Genomic DNA, 24,717 nt, shown 5'->3' on the forward strand with positions numbered 1-24,717 from the left:
ATTTTGAAAATGCCCTTTTCTTATGACAGATGTATTTTGACTTTTGCAAAATTAAAATCACGTTTGAAGATTGTATTTATAATGAACACTTATAATAGAACTATCTTTTTATTTTCTTTAAAATAAAATAACCTTTAAATTAATAAGACAAATAAAATAACACACAAACACGTCTTTTGAAATAAAATTTAACAGTGAATTACTTGAATGACATGAACTGGTTTATCTGTAGATTAGTCTGTCCCTTGGATTAACAGTCTGGATTACTTCCACTTTAAACCCCGCAAAAGAAAAGAAAGAGAAGTTCGCCAGTTGGCTCATGCTTTTTTTGTGTTGCCAGTCCAAAGAGTAAATTAATTTCATAGATGACCTGTGCATTCGTGCACGTATGGCCATGAAAGCTGGATCAACAACTATACTTTTGCTTAAATTGCGTTAAAATGTCATGTTATGAGAACAAAGTATTTTCAGGGAGAAAACATTGAGAGATAAAAATGTCACAAGATTAAAGTTAGCTTAAATCTAAATATTTTGATATTAATGACATTAATGCAAACTTTTATGTTTGGGTGGGTAGAAATTCGTATTTTAATAAGTGTAAATAAGTGATTTTCAGTAATACTAATTTACTGTTTTTTTATTATTCTGGAAAATATGCCTAGAGTAAAAATAAAACTCAAAACTACACATCTTTTCACATTGAAAAAAAAAAACAGATTTATTCCTGTAATAATTTGCCCTTTGTCTCCCCATCCCAAAAGACTCCATCCGGTCAGCAATGTCCTATTTAAGTGATAAATCACAATCGGAGAGAGGTTTTTTAAATTTATTTAAGAATTGAAAATATGACGTGGAGCGCCATTCCCGAATTTACTCAGGTTTTGGTTTTGGTTTGGTTTTTGGCCTGCAGATAAAGCGCTGGTCAGACCTCTGCCAATGTTTTTCCCTTCCACGAGGGGGCAGCATTTGTCCTTTGTGCAGTCGCCCACACTTGCACCCAATATTACTCCAGACACATTGTAGTATATAACTTAGGAATTGACTCTTTTTCCCTGACGAATAAATAGAGACTAAGGTCTCTTACCCTGCATTGAATGTTTATGTAGACCTAAACCTCAATATTCTGTGAGTGCTGCAACTTCAGTGAAAATGACAAAACGTCGGCACTGGAGTGGGCACATTTTTGCACATGCCTGGCAGTGAATTAGTGAATGAATCTAAAAATGAGGAGGAATAAGCAATGCCAGTCCCCAAATGGATGTTTGTGTTTTGTGAAAACTACACGAGGTTTATGATGTATTTTGTGGACCCCAGATTGAGAAGCCAACACTGCAGGGAATGAAGTGATTCGACAAAAGCTTTTCAAGGCAGCACTGTCTGGGTTGCCTCGTCGTGAAGGAACCAAAAGGCATTCGGCGCACATTCCTCCCCTCCCCCGCCCGCATTTCATCAATGGCGCCCGCTCATATTGCTGCCTTTCAGCTAAAAGCTTTTTATGTCCCAGCTCAATGCAGTGGCAGCAGGAAGGCTGAGCGGCGGGGGTTGGAAGGATGGGAGTGGTTAGGGTGAAAAAGAAGGGCCTCCCAAGCCCGTCGCCGGGGCAACTGTGACATCATCATGCACTAAAAGCTTTTAACCGGATTCCTCTCCCTCTGTAGGCCCCATTTTGAGTGCTCTTTCAGTCTGTCCCGGAGGGGCGTGGTGTAGAGGCAGGCCTTGGCGTGCGCTTTCCCCGCTCGCCTCGCAAGCTCACTGCATAATACTAAAAGGCTTTCAAAACCAAAACCCTTTTTGGAGGAGGAAAAATGGCGGCGGGGGATGATTTTAGCTATCTTATTTCTCCTACTCAGGGTGAGAAGCACCGGCGGGCCCCCAACTGGACCGACGGCGAAATGAAGGCCCTGCTCTATGTTTGGGAGGAGAACCACAACGAGCTGAAAACCAGCAAGAGGAACGCCAAGGTTTACGAGAGGATGTCGCAGCGCTTTTTCCAGCTGACGGGCGAGCAGCGCTTCAAAGAGGAGATCAAAATGAAGATCACAAACATGTCCTTCCAATACAGGCCGGTCGATCTCAAACTTCTCCAACCCGATCCAAAAAGTGTCACTCATTGTTTGTTTTCTTTTCCTCTTGTAACAGGCGACTTAAATCCAACGCCATGGTAAGCGGCGAGACGCCCGACTGGCCGTATTACATGGCCATCGAGAAGATCCTAACCACGCCGTTGGAGGTGGGAAGGGGCAACTGGAGCGAGTCCCAGGCCGAATCCCAGGCTTCGGCGAGCGCCGGGACTGCCTCCCAGGCCACCGACACCCCCTTGGCCCAGCCAGGGGAGGAGCTGATGGGCTTCCTGCCCGAATACACTGGGTCCTCGGATGAAATGGAGGTCAAGCAGGAGCTGGATTCATGGAGCTCTGACAGTGAGCACACACGTGGATCCAGGTAATGGCCACATTCCTGTCACGTCACACGGACTTTCAGCTGGAGAATATTCAAGCATATTTTTATCTAATTAACTCATTCACTGCCAGACGTGTGCAAAAATGTGTCCATTCCAGTGCCAGGGTTTTTGTCATTGTTACTTGAATTCCAGGACCCACAGGATATTGGCTTTTAGGACTTCATAAACATTCAATGCAGCGTAAGAAACCTGAGACCGGTCATTTTTTTGCCACGGGCCACATTGTAGTTATGGTTTCCTCTTGAGGGCTGTTATGAATTTAGAGAAGCCACTAGAATGTTTAATCCCCTCCACATATTACATGTAGAGCGCATAACGCATTAATGAATAACTAGTTTTCAAATCTGAAGTCAAAAATAATGACTGTTATTGTGGTTTACATCAAATAATGTGAAATTTGGTTAGGATTTTAGCAAGCATCATGGAAATTCACAAGTTCAAAAGTTTGATTTGCTTTCGCGGGCCGAAAAAAATGATGTGGCTGGCCGGATTTGGCCCCCAGGCCTTGACTTTGACACCTGTGCCTTATACGGTCTTCTTTCATAAAAAAAAAAAAGTTAATTTCTAAATTATATGGGTCTGGAGTTATATGAGCGTGAAATGAGGGTGGCTGTCCAAAATACAATGCAATACAGACATTGGTTTGTATAGCGCTTTAACAGCAGCTGAAGCTGGAACAAAGTGCAAAAATGGGAAATGCTGCCCCTTTGTGGAAGGGAAAACATTGCCAGATGTCTGGCCAGCGCTTTATCAGCACACAAGCAGGAAAAAAACAAAAACTCGAACTAATTCGGGAATCACGCTCGACATCATATTTTAAATCCCAGAATATTCTTCTTTTCCTTTCGGCTTTTCCCTTCAAGGGGTCGCCACAGCGAATCAGTAACCTCCATCTTCAGAGGTATGTGAATGGCAGTGAATGAGTTAATGTCTACAAATACTTTTTTTAAAGAGACATAACGGAAATGTTGACATACAGTAGTTACATGATGTACGAGGGTGTGATTAATCAATTGACTTTTTGATCGCTACAATTCATCGCGCAAACTGAACGTAGGCCTCCAAGTAGTCCAGATCTTATTATTTTTAATTTATTAAATAAGGCAATCATAAGCGCCCCCACACCTCCGCCCCTAACTAAAAAAAAATCACAATCCGTGTTAAAAAACAGCATCCACCAATCCACTTTGCTCACCGACAGAAAATCTTATCCTGTGACTGTAAAGTGACCTTGAGAGTTTTGAAAGGCGCTTATAAATGAAATGTATTTGTCATTTTCCAGTTAAAGTTATGCATCATCATCATAACATTTTGAAAATTGGGAATAGGTATCTCAGTTTTATTCCTTTCTCAGATTAAAAAAAAAGTCACTAAAGCAGAGTTCACAATCATGGGTTTTCTAGGATTTCTTTTAATATTCAGGGATTTGTTGTTGATTCAGATGAGTTGTTCTTCGTATTGAAGAAAAAGGCTAGGTCCAATTTTTTTTCCGTAAAATTATTTGAATCGCATTTGCGTCCCAGACAATTAGAGCCTTGTTCCTGATCTTGCAGCCATTTCATGGCGTCAATGTTCTTTCCCTAATTAATTGGCCCATGATCTTCTCTGCAGCTCCCATCCAACTTTGAGCAAGCAAAAGAACACAAAAAGACATCATTCCCTGAAGCGGAAGAAGCTGCAGCTGATGCAGGCCATGCTGCGGCAACAAAAACGTTCCAACCAAGCCATAGAGGACACATGCAGGGAAGTCCGGCGGGCCCTGCACCAGCAGAACCTGCTACAAGTCCAATCTATGCAGCTTCAGGAGCGCATGATGAACCTCCTGGAGAAGATGATTCTGCCGTCTTCCACAGGCGGGAAGAACAAAATCGCAAATTCCATTGTAGCATCAATATAATTTTTTTCTGTTTTTTTCCCACTTTCAGTTTTTAGTTCCTTCACAAGCAAAATACACGCATGTAAGAAATGCACACACTTGTTTGAAATGCTGAAGAATTGAAAGAAATACAGTTGTTTGACCTGATATTCCTGTATTTGTAGTTTTCAGTCATTTCTGTGCCTTGGTGAGCTTCCGTAGCTCCTCCTCAACCTGTAGGGGCGGGACAGGGAAAGGCTACTTGGAGTACTTTGACCTGAGTTGTTTTGTTTGCAACGCGCCTGAGGGGTGTGGCGGTAAATTATGAATCCAACTGCATTTGTCGAGTACCTCAAAACACACGCACACGCACACACGCAGACGAAACGAATGAAATGAATGTCTTGAAACGAACGAACCATTTGGGAATGCAATACAATTAATTATTGGTTTTAACCAAATTCAATAAAATATCCAAACTAAATTAATATTTGAGATAAAAATAATGTTGAGACCACTGCGCAAAAAATGATTTTTTGCACATTTTCTTTTCAAGTGAAATATTTTGAATATAAAATGTTATGGGTTTTTTGCTGTTAAATAGTGTAATGTTTCTTGTATTTGTGGATTTGAAGGCTGGGTTATATTTTACAATGTTGAGCCAAATACATTTTTTACAATTGATTATCGCAAAACGTATATGTAATACTGTATATGTATCTTAAATATATTTTCCGATAAATTTTAACTTTAAAAATATTTTCAACCGTTTGTCGGTATTGACGCCCCGCCCACCAACATCAGAAGCCAATAGGATCATAGTATTCATTTTGAATATTTAGTGTGAAGGCGATTGGACATACGGACAGTAGGGGCGGGCAAGGTGACGCCGAGACGTTGCGTTGTCATGGTTACCGTCAATGTGGCTTTTGTTCAAGCTGCCTTGTGCGCGTGAGCGACGGGAGGGGGCGCGTTCACGACACGTTCGCATATGGACAAGACCTAAATCACGACCCTTATGTATTGTTTGGAATAACTGCCCTTAAAAAAAGAGGTCGCGTGACGTGAAATGTCAGTTTTGGGCGTTTAAAAAGCTGCGCGGACTGTTTTCGGGGCGGAGGAACCTCCGACACCATACAAGGTAAATATAAAAAGTTCGGTAGCGTAAATAACAAGATAAGTGTTGTAGTAGTAGTTGTGGTGGTCGCTAACGTCTGTGGCAAGCGTTGTAAAACGCGATACAGTATGGGATTGAAAAAAAACATCGCTTCCTGTGGTTTACTTCAGCATGTTTCCAAAATGTGACATGTGAAAAAAGTCGTCAAATACCAAACGTCTGGTCCTCATTTAAGTGTTTTTGTTAAGGGGGAGAGCCAGCTGGCACTCTGCTTCGAAGGAGGATATAAAAGCCTTCTGTGCGTTTATCCTCGACAGATAATAACTCACCCAAACCAAGATAGACTTGGCTCATTTGCTGGCGATGTACTCATTTCAACGTGATATTATATTATTATTATTTATGAGTTCTTGCATTAATGTGACTTGAACAATTTTCCCCGCAGGAAACCATTTTAATCAGGAAAAAAAATCGGATCATAAATCCCGAAAGGAACTGTTTGAAGTAACATAGTTGTAATCGTGTAAAAATAAAGAGGTTACACACAATGGCAGGATTATGGTTTTGGTTTAGAGTTAAGACTAAGGTTTGGTGTGACCGGTTATGGTAGTCGATGAGTTTAGGTCGCCTTCACACGATCAGGATTTTAGAGCCGACCAGAGATCAGCGAGTTAAAAAAAGATAACCGATCCGATCAGAAGGTGGATCAATGTATCCAATCTATTTAAATAATTTGTTTAAATCAACCCTCACCCGCTTTTCACGGATATATGGACCAGTCTGGCCACAAATACCTAAAACTTGCTTATACGTATAGTAATTGCACCCATTGAAAGCCTTTAGTAAAAAAGGCTCCCAAACCCTCCCAAAAATCTGCTTTCCCCCCAAAACATATGGAGGAAAAAAATCAACTATACTCCTATATGATGAGAAACCTTATTTTGTGGCAGTTGAGCGAATGAGATTGTGTTTGGTGTGATGTCTTATTTTGTGGAGCTTAATTCATTCACTGCCAGACGATGTGCAAAAATGTGCACTCCAGTGCCAGGGTTTTTGTCATTTTCACTCAAATTGCAGGACCCATAGAATATTGAGATTTAGGACTACATAAAGATTCAATTCAGCGTAAGAAACCTTAGACTCTCTTGCATCAGAAAAAAAGAGTTAATTCCTAAATACAGGCAATACAAAATACAAGACAATAAATCCATATTGATTTATATAGCGCTTTAACAACAGCTGAAGCGGTAACAAACATGGAAAAAAGGGAAATGCTGCCCCCTCGTAGAATGGGAAAACATTGCCAGAGGTTCGACCAGCGCTTACCCCCTGCAAGAAAACCCAAAACCCGAAAAAATTCTGGAATGGCGTTCCACGTCACACTTTTGAATTCCCAAATAAATTCAGGAATGGCTGCGAATGCGTTAACAAGGAAATCACTGATTGATAATTATGACATTACACATGATCATCAATTTTACATGAGATGCAAAATACTTGTTGATCAATTCTGTCAAATTTAGGATTTGAGGTATATGTTAGGGTTGGTACTCCTGTCGTGTACAAAATTTTCACCATGGTTTTTCCTGTCCTTGTTTTTTTGTGTATCCATAGAATGACAACAACACAATAGTGTTGGCGAGCAAGATGAGGATCCAAGGACAACCAGAGGGCGCAAGGAGGCACCTCAATTTCAGCACTCCAGGTGAGCTGCGTCGCGTGGAGGTCCACCGTGGTCGGACAGGTTATGGCTTCACCATCTCGGGACAGTGGCCATGCTTGTTGAGCAGTATCCTCGAGGATAGTCCCGCCGACCTGGTAGGACTCAAACAAGGCGACGGGATCATGGCTATAAACGGAGCTGACGTCTCGACAGCTTTGCACGAGACTGTGGTTCAGATGATCGGTCGTTGCATCGGGCCGCTGCGCTTGGTCGTTCACACCAAAGGCCGGGTGATCGGGAATCCCATCTTACACGACGAAAAGTTTGTCATCAGCCCGAAAAAGGCAGCCGTCCTGCGCACTATCTCACACGATTCACCGAATTCCGACAACTGGCGAGAGACGCTTGCTGGGAAGCAGAGGCCGCTGTCAGAACCGGACATGTCGCAGTGGTCCAAACAGCGGAACTGCGAAACGCAGGTGCCAAAGGACAAACACCGTTCGGTTTTGACGGACAGCGAAGAAACGAATACAGACTGGAGCATTTTAAACATGACCTTGGTGGTGGGTTACCTGAGCTCCACAGAGCTGATCTTAAATACGTCGCAGTCGGAGGACGACTGCTTGAAGGCCATTCGAGATCGAATACGCCAGCTGGGCACAGAGCAGGATACCCATACGCTGGTGGTGATGAAGATCACGTTTGACTGCATCCGACTTTGCGATGACGTGGGAGCCGTTCTGGCGGCTTTTCCCACCGAGAACTTGGTCCTTGGGGCCGTTTGCACAGAGGACCCTCGTTTTTTTTGCCTGGTGACCACCGCGCACATCATCAATGGCTGCACTCCGCAAGACGCTCCGTTGAGGGCCTCCTGCCACGTTTTCTTCATCGACCCAGAGCTGGGAAACCACGAGGAGCACACAGGCATCGCTGGGCGCTTTGGGTTTGATTGCACCCCTGATCCGGATACCTCGGGTTGCCTGGAGTTCCCCCATACTCCGCCGGATGTCCTTCATTTTGTCACCGTCCTCTACAGCGACATGGGGGACGCGGTGGAGAGGCTTCGAGTCAAACTGGACATTGAGGCTCAGCAGCAAGCCAAGGAGAACCTCCAACAAGGTACCTCCAGTAGTAACGGAGACAGTGGCATCGACAATGCCTCGCCCCCCGAAGAGAGAGCCGCCAGGGATTTCCCTTCCGTAATCCAAAACCACTCCGGGGTCCTCCTCCCCACCTGTCCATGGGATAATCCCGGATCGCCTGACCATATCCCGAGAAACTTTGACAATAATGGCCAACGATATCATCCAGGAAATAGTGGCAGCACTCACTCCCTTTCAGAGTCGCTACCCGGTCCCGATTCTCTCATTGACTTCTACGGTGGCCCTCCGCCCCGGCTAAAATTCAAATTCAAGCCCCCGCCTCCTCTAGCCACTTTGGGGAAAATAAATAGCCTCTCAGAAGAACCTCTTCGGGGTAGCCAGCGCTGGTTCTCCAAGCCAAAGTGGCCCAAATCTCTCAGTGGAAACCCAGAGCCTCAAATGACATGGAGCAATGACAACTGGTTAGCTGGCGTCGGCCAGGGTGCGCGGAACCTGCCGCCCGCCTATCGCTCTGCTGAATTTCTTCCCATGATGCCACCCAAAGAGGAATGGACCCAAGCGTTTGTCCACCGGAAGAATGAGCGTATGAAAAATGTGAGTTGTGAATAAGATAAATGGTCATTGGACCAGTTCAAATTACAGGACTATTTACATTTCATAACATTTTGAGAGGGTCAGAATGAAGGAAAAAAAATCTCTCTCTCCCTCTCTAGCATCTAGCATGCTATTTAGCCCACTAGCGCTTGGCAGGCATGGAAACTGTTTTTTTCTTTCTTTTAAAAATAATAATAAGCATGAATCCATTGTGTATTTTTATACAACTTTATTAGCAGAGTCCAAGTACCATCGCGCCAACAACAACAACATATGTAACATCGTCTCTGCCCCTTAACGCTCTATGGTCACCATGGTAATGTTTAAAGGTGCCTTCAAAATAAGATACACCACAAAAACAAGGACAAAGCGCATGAAAAATACAACTCACTACAACTCAATCAGTGGGAGCCCTAAGCTTGTTTCTCTGCAACGAGACGTCCCATCTAGGGATAATGGGAGACAATGACACCCGAAGTGTCTTGCTTATGTATCACGTGACCTAGACAAGCGATTTGACATGCGTCAAGAGTAAGTCATAGACGAATGTAATCTGATAATTTTACATGTTTCAAAATAAAACAGTTCGGACTCAGATAATAAATAAAACGGAAATTATGTAAATTATTTATTCTTTCTGCGCGGCCCAGTACCAAATGACCCACGGACCTGTACCGGTCCGCGGTCTGAGGGTAGAGGACCTCTGCTCTCGCATATTTCACACACTAGCTCTCTCTCTCTCTCTCTCTCTCTCTCTCTCTCTCTCTCTCTCTCTCTCTCTCTCTCTCTCTCTCTCTCTCTCTCTCTCTCTCTCTCTCTCTCTCTCTCTCTCTCTCTCTCTCTCTCTCTCTCTCTCTCTCTCTCTCTCTCTCTCTCTCTCTCTCTCTCTCTCTCTCTCTCGCTCCCTCTTTCTAGCATGATATTTAGCCCACTAGCTCTCTGTCTAGCATAATATTTAGCCCGCTAGCTCTCTCTCTTTCTCTAGAAAGAGCATTCTTATTAATGCCATAATCATATTAGAATATTGTCAGGCATACATTTCACAAACCTTTCCCCTTAATATGATTCATAAAACGACGTTACCTAATATTGTTACAACTTTATTAGATAAAAGTAAAAAAACCCTATTATTTTAGCCTTTCCCTTGTAATGTTGTGATTTATGATTTTTGGAATATTTTCTTGCAATGTTGAACTCGATGTTTCCCTTACCATGACGTTATTCTTGTTAAAACTACGTTCTCAGAAAATAGAGCGCATTAAATTTAGACTTTTTCCTATTTGTCCTATCAGGAAGCGAGTTTCAAAAGTGTTGCTATACCTTTCACGGCCACAAGGTAGAGCTGTTGGTCTATTTTGCAAACGCCCCGAAATGACTTTTTCATGACAGCTATTTTGTTTCACTCCCTCACAAATTTTTGTGGTCAACATTACTTTTTTTGTCATGGCACAAATAAAATATGTATAAATAAATTTGTATGTGATTACAACGTTACAAAGGCTATATTGGGGCCTAAACTATACCAACCAATATATTTAAAATATCCCTTATTGTTAATGGGTAATGAAAAGGAGATAAGTGTGTTAATATTGAAGGAAAAAAAATACTTCTGAACTCAACTTATATTCTTACAGGGCTCCAGGTTTTGGGGTTTGGGTGTGCTTCGTGCTTCCAAACGTCGCTCTTCAAAGCGTGTCAGCCTGGCTCGATCTCTGGACGACCTTGAGGTAAGCTTTATATTTACTGTATTTACTGTGACAAAAAACATAGTTATTTATTGTTTTTTGTTGGTCTGTCTGACAATGCAGAGGTGCAGGGTTCTATAGTCTCTGACCTTCCATGTGGAGAGTTCGCTTGTTCTCCCCGTGCCTGCGTGGGTTTTCTATGAGTTCTCTAGTTTCCTCCCACATTCCAAAAACATGCACCATAAATTAATAGAACACTCAAAATTGGACCCAAGGTATGTGGAGATGGTGTGCCCTTCAATTGTCTAGCAACCAGTTCAGGGTTTACCCCGCCAACTCCCTGAAACTGCTGGAATAAGAGCACACAATCCTGGTGACAATCAAAAAATGGATGGACAGATGTTTGTTGTATGAATTTGTTTTCCCTCATGTTTTGCACTTGATATGCAGTGGTGGTTGTTTTTAACTCATTCACTGCCATACAATGTGCAAAAATGTGTCATTTTCACTCAAATTGCAGGACCCAGATAATTGGATTTGCCTTTATTAGTCTCGTAGTGGAGAAATTTACATTTCACAGACTTTTAGGACTACATAAACATTCAGTGCAGCGTAAGGAACATTAGACACTCACTCTTCTTTCATCAGAAACACACACACACACACACACACACACACACACACACACACACACACACACACACACACACAGACACACGTGAGACACATGAATACATGTTTGTGTGCAATGCCTCATGTTGCTATTTCACTCTCTCAAAATCAATGTGACCAACCAAGATGCTCTGCCTCATCCAAAATCCAAAGGTGATGCAAGGCCATCATCGTCTATTCATCATTACAGTCACGTACAAGCTTGAATTTCACAGCACAAGCTAAAATACCCCCCCCCCCCTCCTTCAATGCTGTTATAAACCATCCTTGACGATCATATTCGTCGTTGGCAGTAAACGCTTCGGTTCCGGTTGATGACTGCAACTGTCATGCAAAACAATCATACCTTCACAAATATAATGAGATCGCTTACAAAGAGCTGCTAGGGGGCCACCAATCGCACCGACTCACATGCAGACTTCTGAAACGATGCCTCTAAAAGGCACGTATCCCGCTAACCAATCCTAGTGTACATACTATGGCGACACCCCATAAAACAGTTTAATATACAGCGGTATTTATCTTTATGACAAACACAAAACGAAGGAAAAAAAAATGTTTTTTTGAGGGTTGGAACGCGTCAACGGAAGATTTTTTTTCTGGTGTTTCTGTTGTAGTTGTTTTACACCCTTGCTGCTCATTAGACATAAATCTTTTTTTTTTTGTCGCGCCTGTGGGCGTCAAAGGGAAGGCATGAAGAAGACACGGAGGCGGGAGGTGGGAGGTAAACAGAGAGGAGGAATCTGTTGCGACCAAAAGAAAAAGAGAGAGAGAGTGTATGTGTGTGCCAGGGAAGGAGGGAAAGCAAGAGTCACGGTACTAGAGACTCACAGTCACTGTTGGGATTTTGAGCTCTCCCACACTTGGCGCGTCCCCCTTCCGCGAATGGACCCTTTTGCGTGCCATACATGGAGCCCACCATTATCATCAACTCCGTAAGTCTTCTCGTATGGTTTTTTTGGGCTGCAGCGGAATGTTTCTCATGTGGAGCGTTGCATCGGGCGATCTAATTTTGCACCAAAAAATGCAGTGATCAAGTTGCTGTTTTTTTTTGGGGTTAATTTCTTTACGAATGCTCATAAGGTGACTTTTCTTCCCGTACGCCTTGTACGCCCTGTGGGCATTTTATGCGGTGCTACATCATAATGTCTTCCGTCAAAGAGAGATGATTATTTCTTTCCATTGTGTGTCTATTTCGGGTGCGGCGTTTAATTATTTGAAAATAACCAATCCAGCGATTTGTGATCTATGCTGCAAGTTGTCTTTTTAACTCATTCACTGTCAGACGATGTGAAAAAATGTGACGCACTCCAGTGCCAGGGTTTTTGTCATTTTCACTGAAATTGCAGGACCCATCGAATATTGAGTTTTAGGACTACATCAAGATTTAATGCCACATAAGAAACCTTAGACCTTCTTCTTTCATCAGAAAAAAATAGTTAATTCCTAAGTTATATGGATCTGGAGTTATTTGAGCTTGAAATGGTCGCGGCTGTTGTCACGGTTTGCAAGGTGGTGATGGCGGTTGTGGATCCTCAAAAGCAGGCAGGAGGGAGCAGGAGGTTGTGTTTGACAAATTGTATTAAAATAAAGTCAGCAGGAACAAAATCGAAAACATCAAAATCATCTGAACAGAAAAAATACAAAGTATCAAAAGAAAACCAAGAGTAAAAGTCCGCCAAGGTGAAACACACACATGCACAGCATACAATGCATACACAATGCACAAAGCATACAATCGCATACAATGACCCGACGCCGAATGGTCGTGCCGGGAGTCCTTTTGACTGCCACTGATTGGAACGACCAGCACCTGCGAGGCTGCAGGCTGGGCTGACAGCGTTTTAACAACAGCTGAAGCTGTAACAAAGCGCTAATATAGACAAAAGGCAAATGCTGCCCCGAGTGCGAGGGCAAAACATTGCCAGAGGTCTGACTAGCTTTATTAGCATCCCCGCAAGAAAAACAAAAACCCAAACAAATTTGGGAATGGCGGACCACGTCATGCTTTTCAATTCCTGAATAAATTCGGGAATGGCAGTGAATGAGTTAAAGGTGCAGCAGATTATTGGCTTCTTTGAAAGGGCTTCTTTGAAAGAAAATACAGCTTGCGTCTGTGTAAGCTCTCAGTCGTACAGGAGTGGTCCATCACAAGGTTTCGGACGTTTCGCCTGCTATCCAAGAGGCTTCGTCAGCGAAACGTCCGAAACCTTTAAATTTGTACAGATGACGGCTGAAGAAACCTTCTCATCGAAAATACAGCTTGTTATCTATTTGGGGTCGATCTGGACAATAATGATGGCATGTCTTTGAGAAGAATGGAGATTATTTGAGGAAATGCCGCTTGTACTTTGGCTTGGAGTGAGGCGTTTGTTCTTCAAGTGGCCCTGGACTTTTAGGGCATGGTTTCCGTTGGAGGAAATATCACCATTGATCTGTTTTGGAGTGAGGTACCTTTTGGTGCATTGGGATGTGGCTGCCAGAGGGAAGGATGCCCACGATTTGAGGAAATATAGCCAATTGTCTCTTTTTATTTTTATTTTTTTGAACTGCAGTGTTTTTATACGCTAGGAGACCTGGACCATGACTAACTACTGTTGAAGTAAATATCTTCAGACGATTTTGGGTGCTTATGAAAATGAAAGTACCATATTTTCCGGTGTACAAGGCAAACCCAAAGTCCTTGAATTTTTTTCAAAAGATGACCTTGCACCTTATACGCAGGTGCGCCTTATATGTGAAGTAATATTGAGGCACAACAGATCTGGCAACTACTGTCAGCAGTCACCGACTTCATTTTCCCCTGTCGAAAAAGTCATTCGTAACCCCAGCCTCTACTGTAAAGCCTTATAATGTGGTGTGCCTTATATTTGGAAAACCTTTATATTATTTATATATCATATTTGGAAAACTGTTTTCAATCATTGAAGGTGCGCCTTATAGTCTGGTGCGCCTTGTCTTTGGAAAATTTTTGAAAATACACCATTCATTTGTATTGGATGTACCTTTATTCAAAGTTGAAACAAGTCCAAACGTCACTGTTTTCTTTTCATTTTGTCACTCTCTGTCATCTGCCTGTCTCTTTAATGTTTAAACCATCTCCACTCACTGCTGCGTTCTTGACCAATCACGTGGCTTTAACTGACGACTGGGGGCAGGGAATAGAGGACCAAAACAAGCCGGCTGCCATTTTCTTTTAAGGAGAACGGGCTCGTTCGCGAACAACCCACCACTCATTGTGGCAGCTCTGTGTGTATCCTGAAAAAAAGTTTGTATGCCAAGGTAAAATGTTCATAATGTCAACCGAAAAGTTCGTAAGCCAAGGGGTTTGTAAACCGAGGTATCACTGTATTTTGGAAAAGTGCAAAACACCTCTTTTGTCCTTTGGTGTTGTGTTGACATTTCGTTTGGATAAACATCCTTCGACATGAGATGTTTTCTCGCCACTTTCATTTTGTCTTCTATTGCGCACGTGCTTTGCATCTGAAACCGCGACAAGAAGTCAATGCGGTTGCCAAGTTCAATGTTTGACCGCCACTGGAAATCCCACGTGGACGTGACGTCATCTCTCCAGACGACCAATGCGGGATTTTAAAATGTGCGGCACTCAATCAATCAAGCGAGAGCTCATCAAACTCGACTGGCAACTTTAAACGTGCTGAAGATCGAGGTGTCAATTGAGGGCGAGGTGTTAATTTTTCAATTCAAGTGGATTAATTGAACAGGGTATTGGTTTGTGCGGGAGCTTCTTTATACAGGTGGTGATTCATTCGGTTAGAATGGAGTCTATCTAACCTGAAAATAAACTAATCAGGGCATTGCTGCTTTACAATGGTACCTCTATGAAAGGAAATAATTTTTTGGGGACTTGAATTGGACTCACTGTGAGGAGAGAGGTTGTCCATTCAAGGTTATTGGTTGTTTTTGTTTAGATTCAATAGATGTGGAGATGGGATGGAACATGGATTTGATTCAAACAGAGCCCACAGTTGAGAGGAAATATTGGGGTGTGAGATTTATTATGTATAACGCAGCAATTAATTAATCGGGGAAACATATTCAAGAAAATACAGTATTTTCCGGTGTATAAGGTGCACCCCCAACAAATAGTGTATTTTTAAACAAAAATACATTTAATTTATAAGATGCCAGTGTGGCTATTAGATTTAATTTGTCCTTTCAAAAGGAATAAAAAAAGTGATATTTTTATGAGGGTCTTTTTTCTGCCTCTTTTAAAGCAGATCAGCTTTCTGGTAATAATAATAATAATAATAATAATAATAATAATATTAATTATTATTATTATTACTATTATTATTATTATATTAATAATCAATTATATTTATATATTATAGTTATATATTATATTAATTATAATTAATAATAATATTATATTAATTATAATTAATAATAATTATATTATTATTATTATATTATATATATTATTTTATATATATATTATTATATATTATATATATATATTATTTTTATAATATTATATTATTATAATTAATAATAATAGTTATTATTATTATTATTATTATTAGTATTAATTTTATTTTCAAGACACCACTGTGGCTATTAGATATAATTTGTCCTTCCAAATTTAATTTTTAGGAATAAAACAGATGCTATTTTTATGAGGACCTTTTTTATGTCTCTTTTCAAACAGATCAGCCTTCCGGTAATAATAATAATAGTAGTAATAGTAATAATATCATATATTAAATGCAAATAATAATAATAATTATTATTATTATTTATTTAGAAGATGCCAGTGTGGCCATTAGATTGAATTTGTATTTCCAAAAGGAATTGTTAAAAACTTGTGCTATTTTTGTGAGGGCCTTTTTTCTGCCTCTCTTCAAGCAGCTCAGCTTTCCGGCATGACCAAAGCGATTAGACGGCGAAACGTAAACTCAGGAAGTGAACGATTGCCCTCACCCTCGCATCACATCGAGCGTACCCACACTGAGCTTTGTTGTGAGATGGGAAAATAGGGGCAAGAGTCACCAGTCTAATTATACGTGTAGGATTTCAAGCTCGGAAAGTCCATTTGGGATGTTTTTTTTTTTTTTTTTTTTTTTAAATGGGAGCGGAATAGCAGCGCGAGGGTGTGGTCGCGTCTTATGTGGTTGCCCTCTGGGCTCAAGCGAGCGCAGGCCATTCTTTTTGATAGTACATGCTGAAGGCAGAGGCTATCGCTTGCTTTTATGGAGTCAGGCGTTCACATTTGGCATATTGCATTTCTCGCCCCATCATACTTGTTCACGGGGGGAAACTTTAGCCTGCGGCCCAACATTCCAACAACAAAAACCAGAAATGTGCGACTTTCTTGTTGTAGCTTTTTTTGTAGCTTTTGCATCTAACTAAAGCATTTTATTCTCTTGAAATGGATGTTTTTATCATAAAATAAAAGATTGGTTTATTTTTGTAAACTTTTTTCAAATTAGTCCACATTTTTTTCTTTCTCCCTAATTTTGATCCTTTTTTCTCCCTAATTTTGAAAGCAACTTTATTCACCGAAAAATTTCCATGGTTTTTATTGTCAATTTTGATTATCCTAGTAAAATTATGCTTTTTTTTACCTGTAAATGATACTTGATTAAAAAAAACAACATTTTTTTGCAGATGAACTACTTGACTAAAATAAAGTTACTCATGTTTTTGTTGTGTTATTGAAATTTTATTTTAGTATTTTTATTCCCCCACCAAGCTCCTACGATTTTTTTTCTGATCATACTTTGGCACTATACTGTGTCCCGTGCGGAGCATAGTTTGGGTTTTGGTTTTCTTTCTCCCCTTTTCTTATATTTTTCTTTTTCTTCTAATAAAATCTGGGGCGTCTGGCAACCTGTGAGCACTCCTTTGCTGCCTCCCTCTGTTGGCTTTGTTGAAATGTTTTTTTTGGGGGAGGGGGCAGATCCCCAGGATGAGATGTTAACTAATTCACTGCTAGAAGATGCGCAAAAATGTATCCACTCCAGTGCCAGGGGTTTTGGTCGTGTTCACTCATCACAAAAAAAGTTAATTCTTAAGTTATCTGGGAGTTATCTAAGCTTGAAATGGGGGCGGCTGTCCAAAATACAATACACACATATTGGTTTATATAGCGCTTTAATAACAGCTGAAGCTGGAACAAAGTGTGAACATGGTAAAAGGGAAATGCTGCCTCCTTGTGGAAGGGAAAACATTGGCAGAGGTCTGACCAGGGCTTTATTGGCAACCCCCGCAAGAAAAAACAAAATCCGAACAAATTCAGGAATGCGCTCCACGTCACACTTTACAATTCCCGAATAAATTCAGGATTTTTTTTCTCAGGACTCGTGAGTTGTGCAATGACAATGAATGTGATTCGATTTTGTTCCCCCTGTTTAAACTGACTTTTGTTGCAAAACCTTCTGCGTTTTTGTTCGAAAAATGTTCCCTCTTTAACAATTCAACCTCTATTCGCTTGAAAATGATAACAACCTCAGCGTAAAATAAGGATTTTCCAGACATTTTCCAAAACGTGACATTCGCCTTTGTTAGCGACATTCTCTCCTTGCAATGGAGGAAAATCTATCTTCCGTCTTATCAGTTGCTCGCCGCGCCCTGTCGATCCCTCTCCTCCAAAAGGAAGTCGCCTTGATGTTATTTTCATTTGTCATCCGTAGAAGATAACTGAGATGATCTTAATATGTAATTAGACATCTTGTGACAAGCAAAGCATCACAATAAACCCATTTGCTATCGTGACATACCAAAAAAACTTCCACTTCCCACTAAGCTCTATTAGTTATTCATATTTATTCCTCAAACTTTTGACATTATTCTTGGAAAATGAAATGTATTATTATTATTATTATTATTAAAACTGGCACACAACTAAAATCCAATGTATTCATTATGTATGAACCGGCCCAAGACTTTGCAAGCAAACGTGATTAGAACCTCGGATGAATTTAAGAAAGCCTGAAAAGTATTTTCTTAACTCATTCACTGCCAGACGATGTGCAAATATGTGTCCACTATGGTGCCAGGGTTTTTGTCATTTTCTCTCAAATATCAAGAATATTAAATATCACAGAATGTTGAGTTTAAGGATTACATAAACATTTAATGCATCGTAAGAAACCTTAGGCTCTCTTCTTTCACCAGAAAAAAAGTTATATGGGTCTAGAATTATCTGATATTGAGATGGGGGTGGCTGTACAAAAGGCAAATGCTGCCCCCTCCTGGGAGGGAAAAATATTGCCAGAGATCTTACCAGCGCTTTATCGGCACCCCTCTTCGCAATGAAAAACCAAAACCAGAACAAATTTGGGAATGGCGCTCCACGCCGTGCTTTTCAATTCCCAAATATTCAGGAATGGCAGTGAATGAGTTAATTTAATTGGATGTTTCTAGTTATTTGTTTATTTCAATGAATGGCCCATTAAAAAAAACTACCCTATAAATATATAGGGCGTACCACATTATAAGGCACATACAATGAAACCACAATAGTAGCTTTGGTTACTATAGGCATCCATGAGATGGAGCTATGCTAAAGAATACAATACAATACAGCTGTATTGATAATGGGCTTTCACAACCGCTCCATATCTAACAAAGAGCTTTAAACAACATTTAAAATACTTCATCCAAGAAATCCAAATATTGATCCATATCAAAGGCACATCATATTATAAGGCACACTGTCGGCTTTTGGGAAAATCAAATGCACACTGTAAGGCGCACCAGATTCCCAAGCTAATGTTGTGATGCTAGAGTGCAACATGTTAGCCGCAACATGTTAGCTTTCTCTCTGTGAAGGTCTGAAAAAGTTTATGGCTTTTGCCAGATTTCATCATCCGTTGCCACCCCTTAACTCATTTTATTAAGTACATTTTTGAAGGTAGACAAGGTCTCTCGCAAAGGCACAATGTTGACAATACTATTTTGAAAGGTTTTAACATTTGACAAGGTTCCCAGCAGTTAGTTGATGGTGTCACATTCTAGCATCATTACACACTTGTGTTACAATGCTAGCTGGCTACATGTTAGCATTACTACAGTATGTGTGAAGGATGTCTGGGATAACAAGATTTCGGGCCAGTTCCAGGTCATGCCATGTGTTTCGCTCCTTACATTGGCACAGTGGCTGGTTCTTGGCTACATGTTAGCATAGCGATGTTAAGTTCATGGTTACGTCATGTCCTGCAAGGAAAGTTGAACTCCACTTTAGCCAAGTTTGGTTCAGTGCGACGCTTGGCGTGTAAACACCAATTTGGAAAATGCAATGTGCGAGTGCTTAACATAAAGTCAAGAAAACAACAGAAAAAAAGCACACCGGTTGGTGTGATCCCATACGCAAACTTTGACATCGCATTCAACAGAATCCATATGGTTTCAATTCATCCCGACTGTGTTTTTCTTCTTTTTCAAGCGAGACCACAGTCCTAAAAGAAAGGGGGAGTATTGTGGTTTTGTCAAGGGAAAGAAGGGGGCCTTACGATTTCTTCTCGTCAGTGTTGGCGAGACTGTATGTATCCTCTGGAGGGTTTCCATGGCAACAGCTGCCGAATGAGGAAATCTCCCCCTTCACCCCCTTCTTCTTCTTCTTCTTCTTCTTAGTCCAGTGCCATGTAAAATTTGAGGGTTTTCCCACTCCCTCTCTTTCTCCGGCTTGTACAGACATGGTTGGCGTGACTTTGGGTGGGGAATGCTCAGGTATGCGCACGTCTACTTTGCTTTGCGTGCCGCTTGCCGAGCAGTCAAGGGAACAATGAGTCTCAAAAAGAGACTTTCCTTCAAGCGGACGTGGAACTTCAACACTGTAAGTTCGCTTTTTTTCCTCCCCCTACAGTTGTCAACTCCTCTTTTTTTTTATTTGAGTACGCCGTTTTTCTTTATGGCTCATCCTTTCGCTCTGGAGCAGCTGTTTGAAGTGGCGGGCGCTTGTGGTTATTTCTGTGTCTTTTGGGGTTGACTCTCGATACATATTTATCTGTTTTTCATCGTCCCCCAATCATGCCTCAACAAGCCCAAAGGAAACGCCTAGCGATTCTTCCAGCGGCGCTAATCGGTGGTAATATTATCGAAGTTGACTTATTTCTAGAGGGACTAGCTTGGTTTTGTCAGGGTCTTGCGAGTTTCTTTGACATGTCGTTTTTTTTTTTTTTTTTTGGGGGGGGGGGGGGTAGACCAAACTCGCAACCACAGAAATGATAGAAGTAAGTTGACCAACTTATTGAGATTTAACCCATTTGGTGGACTTTGTGTGTGTGTTGGAGGGGGTGTCAAAGATCCAGTCCCTTTTTCTGTAGCCACCCACTGTGTACCAAGTCATCACCCAGGAGAGGAAGGGATTGTGTGGGCAAAGGGGGCGGGGGCCCGGGTAATGTGCCCTGGGTCATCACTTAGGGGACAGGGGTGGTTGGTTGTGTGTGGTCCCTCATGAATAAGAAAAACTCAAAGCCACTCTACGTTGTGATTTCTACCGCACTTGCCACATTACGGACGGGCCATGAGGGGATTCTGAGTAATCGTATTGCTGGATTTGTCAATGACGTGATATGAAATTTGAAAAGAAGTGATGACACCAACAGCTGACTGCGTAATCACTGGATGCTCGAATCCTACAAGTGGACGTCTTTCATATTCGTCATCTCGGGAGGTCTGGCAAGATGTCAACATTCGCCTGTGCGTCGCTCAAAAGCAAAAAGCGGATCACAAATGTGATGTCTTTCTTCCTTTAAACGTATCACAGTCACCATGTAGTTACGGTTTGAGGTTTTGGGTTGTTTTTAGCTCCAAAGGGACACGCAGATGGTCAGTCTCAGTCGCTCTGCGCACATGGTGTGGCTACCACCGAAGGTGGGGCGGCGCGGGGGGCAGGGGGAGTTCCTGGGTGTCGACTACACGGGGTTTGAACACGGCAGCTGGAGGTTGTAAAGAGGCTACGAAAGACAATTAGCGGTTTAGTGGCTTGCGTCTGATGGAGCTTTCACATGTGGTCGCAACCCCGAAACGGAACAAAAAAAACGATAGGGGCTCAGACAGCGCGACGGCCACAACATGTCTGAACCTGTACCGTGGTTCGACGACGTTTTGAAAACAGCGGATTGAGTCTCCAATTTTGGGTTCTACTCTTGCCACCACCCATGCGCTTTGCATCGTATTGCAAGGTGGTTGCAATTTAGCATGACTCAAGGCAGTCTCCCAACCAGTAGAAGACAAGCCTGGATTTACTACTCCCAAAATATTGGGGATGGTGTTGGTGCAATTTTAAGATGAAACTAAAAATAAACAAGATTTACAGGATGAAATGGTTTCTTCAGTCGTCATCTGTGCTTCTTTGAAGGTGTCGTTTGTTTCGCTTCTCATCCAAGAGGCTTTGTCAGCAAACTTTTTTTTTTTTGCTTGTAGCTCTGACCTTAATGTCCAAAGGTGGTGGTGTCACACCTCCGATCAAAGCAAAGGTCTGGCACCGCCAACGTTGGACATTAGGGCCAGAGCTACCAGCAAAAAAAATAGTTTGCTGACAAAGCCTCTTGGATGAGAAGCGAAACGTCCTACACTTTTAAAGAAGTACAGATGACGGCTGAAGAAATCTTTTCATCGATGGACAACTCCTGTACGAATGAGAGCTAACACAGACGAAGATTTACAGGAGAAACTTATTTTTACAATCTAACCTTTCACATCACATGGACAACTTTAAAGCTTTTTTTTTCACAAATCTTCACAATAAAGATGCTAAAATAGCAAAATTATTTTAAAAATTCCCAGGGTGTCCCATTCCGTGGCCTTCTGGGATGATTTTTGTCTTTCTATATTTTAGTAGAAATCTCAAAGCACACACAGACAAGATAACGTCGGGTATATAGATTCTCGATGCACTTTTTGCTATGTAGCGCTTGCCACTATATGGCACTCTCTGAGATAGGTGGACAATGAGTCGTGATTTGAAGTACGTAAATACGAAAAAGCTTCTTACTTGCCTTTTTCGTCGTGGGCCCATATAAAAAGAACAAAAAAAAACACTTAATAGTGCAATTAGCAAGTGAATAGAGCTGCTAATTGCCTCTTTTGCGACAATGCTTACTTTCAAGGCTCTGTGAAATCAAACAAGTCAGGGTGTTGGTGGGAGGCGGGGGCTATTATACCCCCCACCTTTTTCCCCGTGGAGGTATGAAAAAGTGTTAAAGAGAACATCCATCCGCCCCCTCGTACAAATTAACACCAATCACTGAGAGGGAGAGTGCTGAGATGCCCGGAGACACGCTGCTGTCCGCACACCCTGCGGGCGGTCATGACGGCAGCCTCTCACTCATGTCTCTCTTTGTTCTCTTTCAGTCGGCGGCTTCCTCGGACGGCGGTGAGTACTCCATATTTATTTGGGGTCTGTTAATGTTTGCCGTCTTGATTTGGACTCAGGTGTCTTTAAATGGCTATTTTGTGTTCAAAATTCAATGCCAAAACGACAGCGCAAGACTGAATATTTTATAAGTCACAACCCAACATTTGGGATTCTTCTTGTAGTTCAAATGACCAACCAGTTTGTATCTGCACACATTTCCATTCCCGTTCCTATCAGTGTATGACTGATCTGATTCAGCCAAATGGAATGTTACCAACAAATCTGACTGTGCAATCAAACTTGAATGACAAAGGCCAATAACGCAAAGTGAATTGCATTGACTGATCGTTGCTGTTGACGACTATGCAATGTAAAAAAGTTCTTCAGTTTGATAGCAAAAAAAAAACAATAAAAGACCAAAATGAGTAATTTGCGGCACCGTGTCATCTCTAGTTCACCCTACTAAGGAACAAAAAACTATAAATCAACAAATAGCTTGTCAATCTCATGCGTTTGTTTTAAATGCTGCAGATTCCAGTGGTGTTCAGTTGCAAGGATGCTGCAGCCACAGCAGCTTAAACAGTAATGGCAGCCTTCCGGGTGCCCACCGGGGGCTCCCGGAACAACGTGTGGCCAGCTGGGCCGCGTGCTTTGAGCGCTTGCTCCAGGACCCTGTGGGCGTCCGGTACTTCTCGGTAAGCGACTTCCCCCCCACTCTTCCCTGCTTCTTGCACTGGCACCACAATGCCATTCAAATGCAGATTGAGCACATTTTGGAGTGGAAATGGGGATTTCCATTTGCCAGCAAAATGGCAACTCAAATAGGAATTATAATGTTAAAACAACATCTCACAAAGCAAGGACAACAATGGACACACCTCCGCTATTTTTACAGAGCAGTTTTGCTGATCAGCGGAGCAAATTGATCTCCACAATCCAGACTTTAACTACAGTAGTTTGCATTTGGTGACACAGTTCTAGCCAGACATCTGTGAAAAACGCGCTCAATCACCCCATGCACTTGATTTTAGTGTTAAACACGCTAGCCAACTTAGCTTGAAAATAAGCATGTCTATAAGAGGAGGAGCTTATACGAAAAAAATAAATTGAAGATCACTCATCAATCTGGTGACCGGTGCTCATGTTTTTACTTTAGCTGCAAAGTGGTCTCTTGGTTGACAGTGCAACAGTTGCTAACACGTTAATGTATTCTCCAGATACGCCAAGTTCCTCACTCCTCACTGTCCACGCTTGTTCCTTTTTGGCTTAGTGCTCACAAACCGCAATTATATTTTCCTACATTGTTTTATTTTTCTGTTCTCACTTTGCTGGGTGTCATTCTGTGCTTGTGCTTGTGCTTCTGCATCGAGTAAGAGGAGTCACACCATAACATAGCAACATGAGGACACAACTAAAACTTGTAATATTAGGTAGCTGGTGCGGCTTACGTAATGATTTCGACTACCCGCAGTTGACATGCCAAGCAAAAAAAATCAAAAAAATAAAATGCAATTGATTTTCAATTTTTCTCTTAAGTGCGTTTTCATGATGCGCTAAATGAAAATGTTGCTATGCGAGTCAGCTTATTTTTATTGCATGGTGTGGTAATATGTTTTTTAACTCATTCACTGCCACTCCCGAATTTATTTGGGAATTGAAAAGCATGCCGTGTAGCGCCATTCCTGATTTTTTTTTTTCTTGCGGGGATGCCGATAAAGCGCTGGTCAGACCTCTGGCAACATTTTTTCCCCTTCCACAAGGGGGCAGCATTTGCCTTTTGTCTATGTTAGTGCTTCGTTACAGCCTCAGCTGTTGTTAAAGCGCTATATACATTGACATGTATGTATTGTATTGTATTTACAGCCACCCCCAGTTCAAGCTCATATAACTCCAGACCCATATAACTTCGGAATTAACTCTTTTTTTCTGATGAAAGACGGTTTCTTACGCTGCATTGAGTGTTTATGTAGTCGTAAAATTCTGTGGGTCCTGCAATTGGAGTGAAAATGACAAAAACCCTGGCACTGGAGTGGACGCATCGCCTGACAGTGAATGAGTTAATCTTACTCTGCACTGACTCCAGGTCGCAAATCAAACACGTTCTTATCTGGCTCAACTGTATTGCGGAACATATTTGACCCCCCCCCTCCCTCTTTCGCCAGCGTAATCAATAATATGGGAATGCAAATAAAGTTAAACTTTAACAGGATTTTGGAACTGAAGTTAACATGTATGTCTATG

The 24,717-nt window shown here is 41.7% G+C and overlaps 2 protein-coding genes across 2 annotated transcripts in view; both read left to right on the top strand.

Annotated features, from left to right (window-relative positions):
- The first annotated feature begins 1,642 nt into the window (after positions 1 to 1,642).
- On the top strand, positions 1,643 to 4,480 carry msantd1 (Myb/SANT-like DNA-binding domain containing 1). Its single transcript, XM_089017851.1, has 3 exons — positions 1,643 to 2,062; positions 2,140 to 2,442; positions 4,073 to 4,480. The coding sequence occupies exons 1-3, from the start codon at positions 1,806 to 1,808 to the stop codon at positions 4,356 to 4,358; spliced, it is 846 nt and encodes a 281-aa protein (XP_088873977.1). The 5' UTR covers positions 1,643 to 1,805; the 3' UTR covers positions 4,359 to 4,480.
- An 808-nt stretch (positions 4,481 to 5,288) lies between these two features.
- Positions 5,289 to 24,717, top strand: part of LOC148902039 (regulator of G protein signaling 12-like) — a 34,379-nt gene continuing 14,950 nt past the window's right edge. Inside the window, exons 1-5 of the mRNA XM_088990224.1 lie at positions 5,289 to 5,457; positions 7,048 to 8,793; positions 10,428 to 10,520; positions 22,473 to 22,494; positions 23,008 to 23,171. Of these exons, the coding sequence (XP_088846350.1) occupies positions 7,081 to 8,793; positions 10,428 to 10,520; positions 22,473 to 22,494; positions 23,008 to 23,171 (1,992 nt within the window). The 5' untranslated portion in view covers positions 5,289 to 5,457; positions 7,048 to 7,080. The remainder of the gene's footprint in view (positions 5,458 to 7,047; positions 8,794 to 10,427; positions 10,521 to 22,472; positions 22,495 to 23,007; positions 23,172 to 24,717) is intronic.

This window comes from Hippocampus bargibanti, linkage group LG02 (genome assembly GCF_051943395.1).
Source record: "Hippocampus bargibanti isolate YZ-2025 linkage group LG02, ASM5194339v1, whole genome shotgun sequence".
NCBI classification, from domain to species: Eukaryota; Metazoa; Chordata; class Actinopteri; order Syngnathiformes; family Syngnathidae; genus Hippocampus; species Hippocampus bargibanti.

Excerpts from the sequence above, each read along its gene's own strand:
- msantd1 (XM_089017851.1), top strand. The coding sequence starts at position 1,806 with ATGGCGGCGGGGGATGATTTTAGCTATCTTATTTCTCCTACTCAGGGT. Across the intron at positions 2,063-2,139 it reads AACATGTCCTTCCAATACAG|GCGACTTAAATCCAACGCCA; the intron begins GCCGGTCGATCT and ends CTCTTGTAACAG. Across the intron at positions 2,443-4,072 it reads GAGCACACACGTGGATCCAG|CTCCCATCCAACTTTGAGCA; the intron begins GTAATGGCCACA and ends TCTTCTCTGCAG.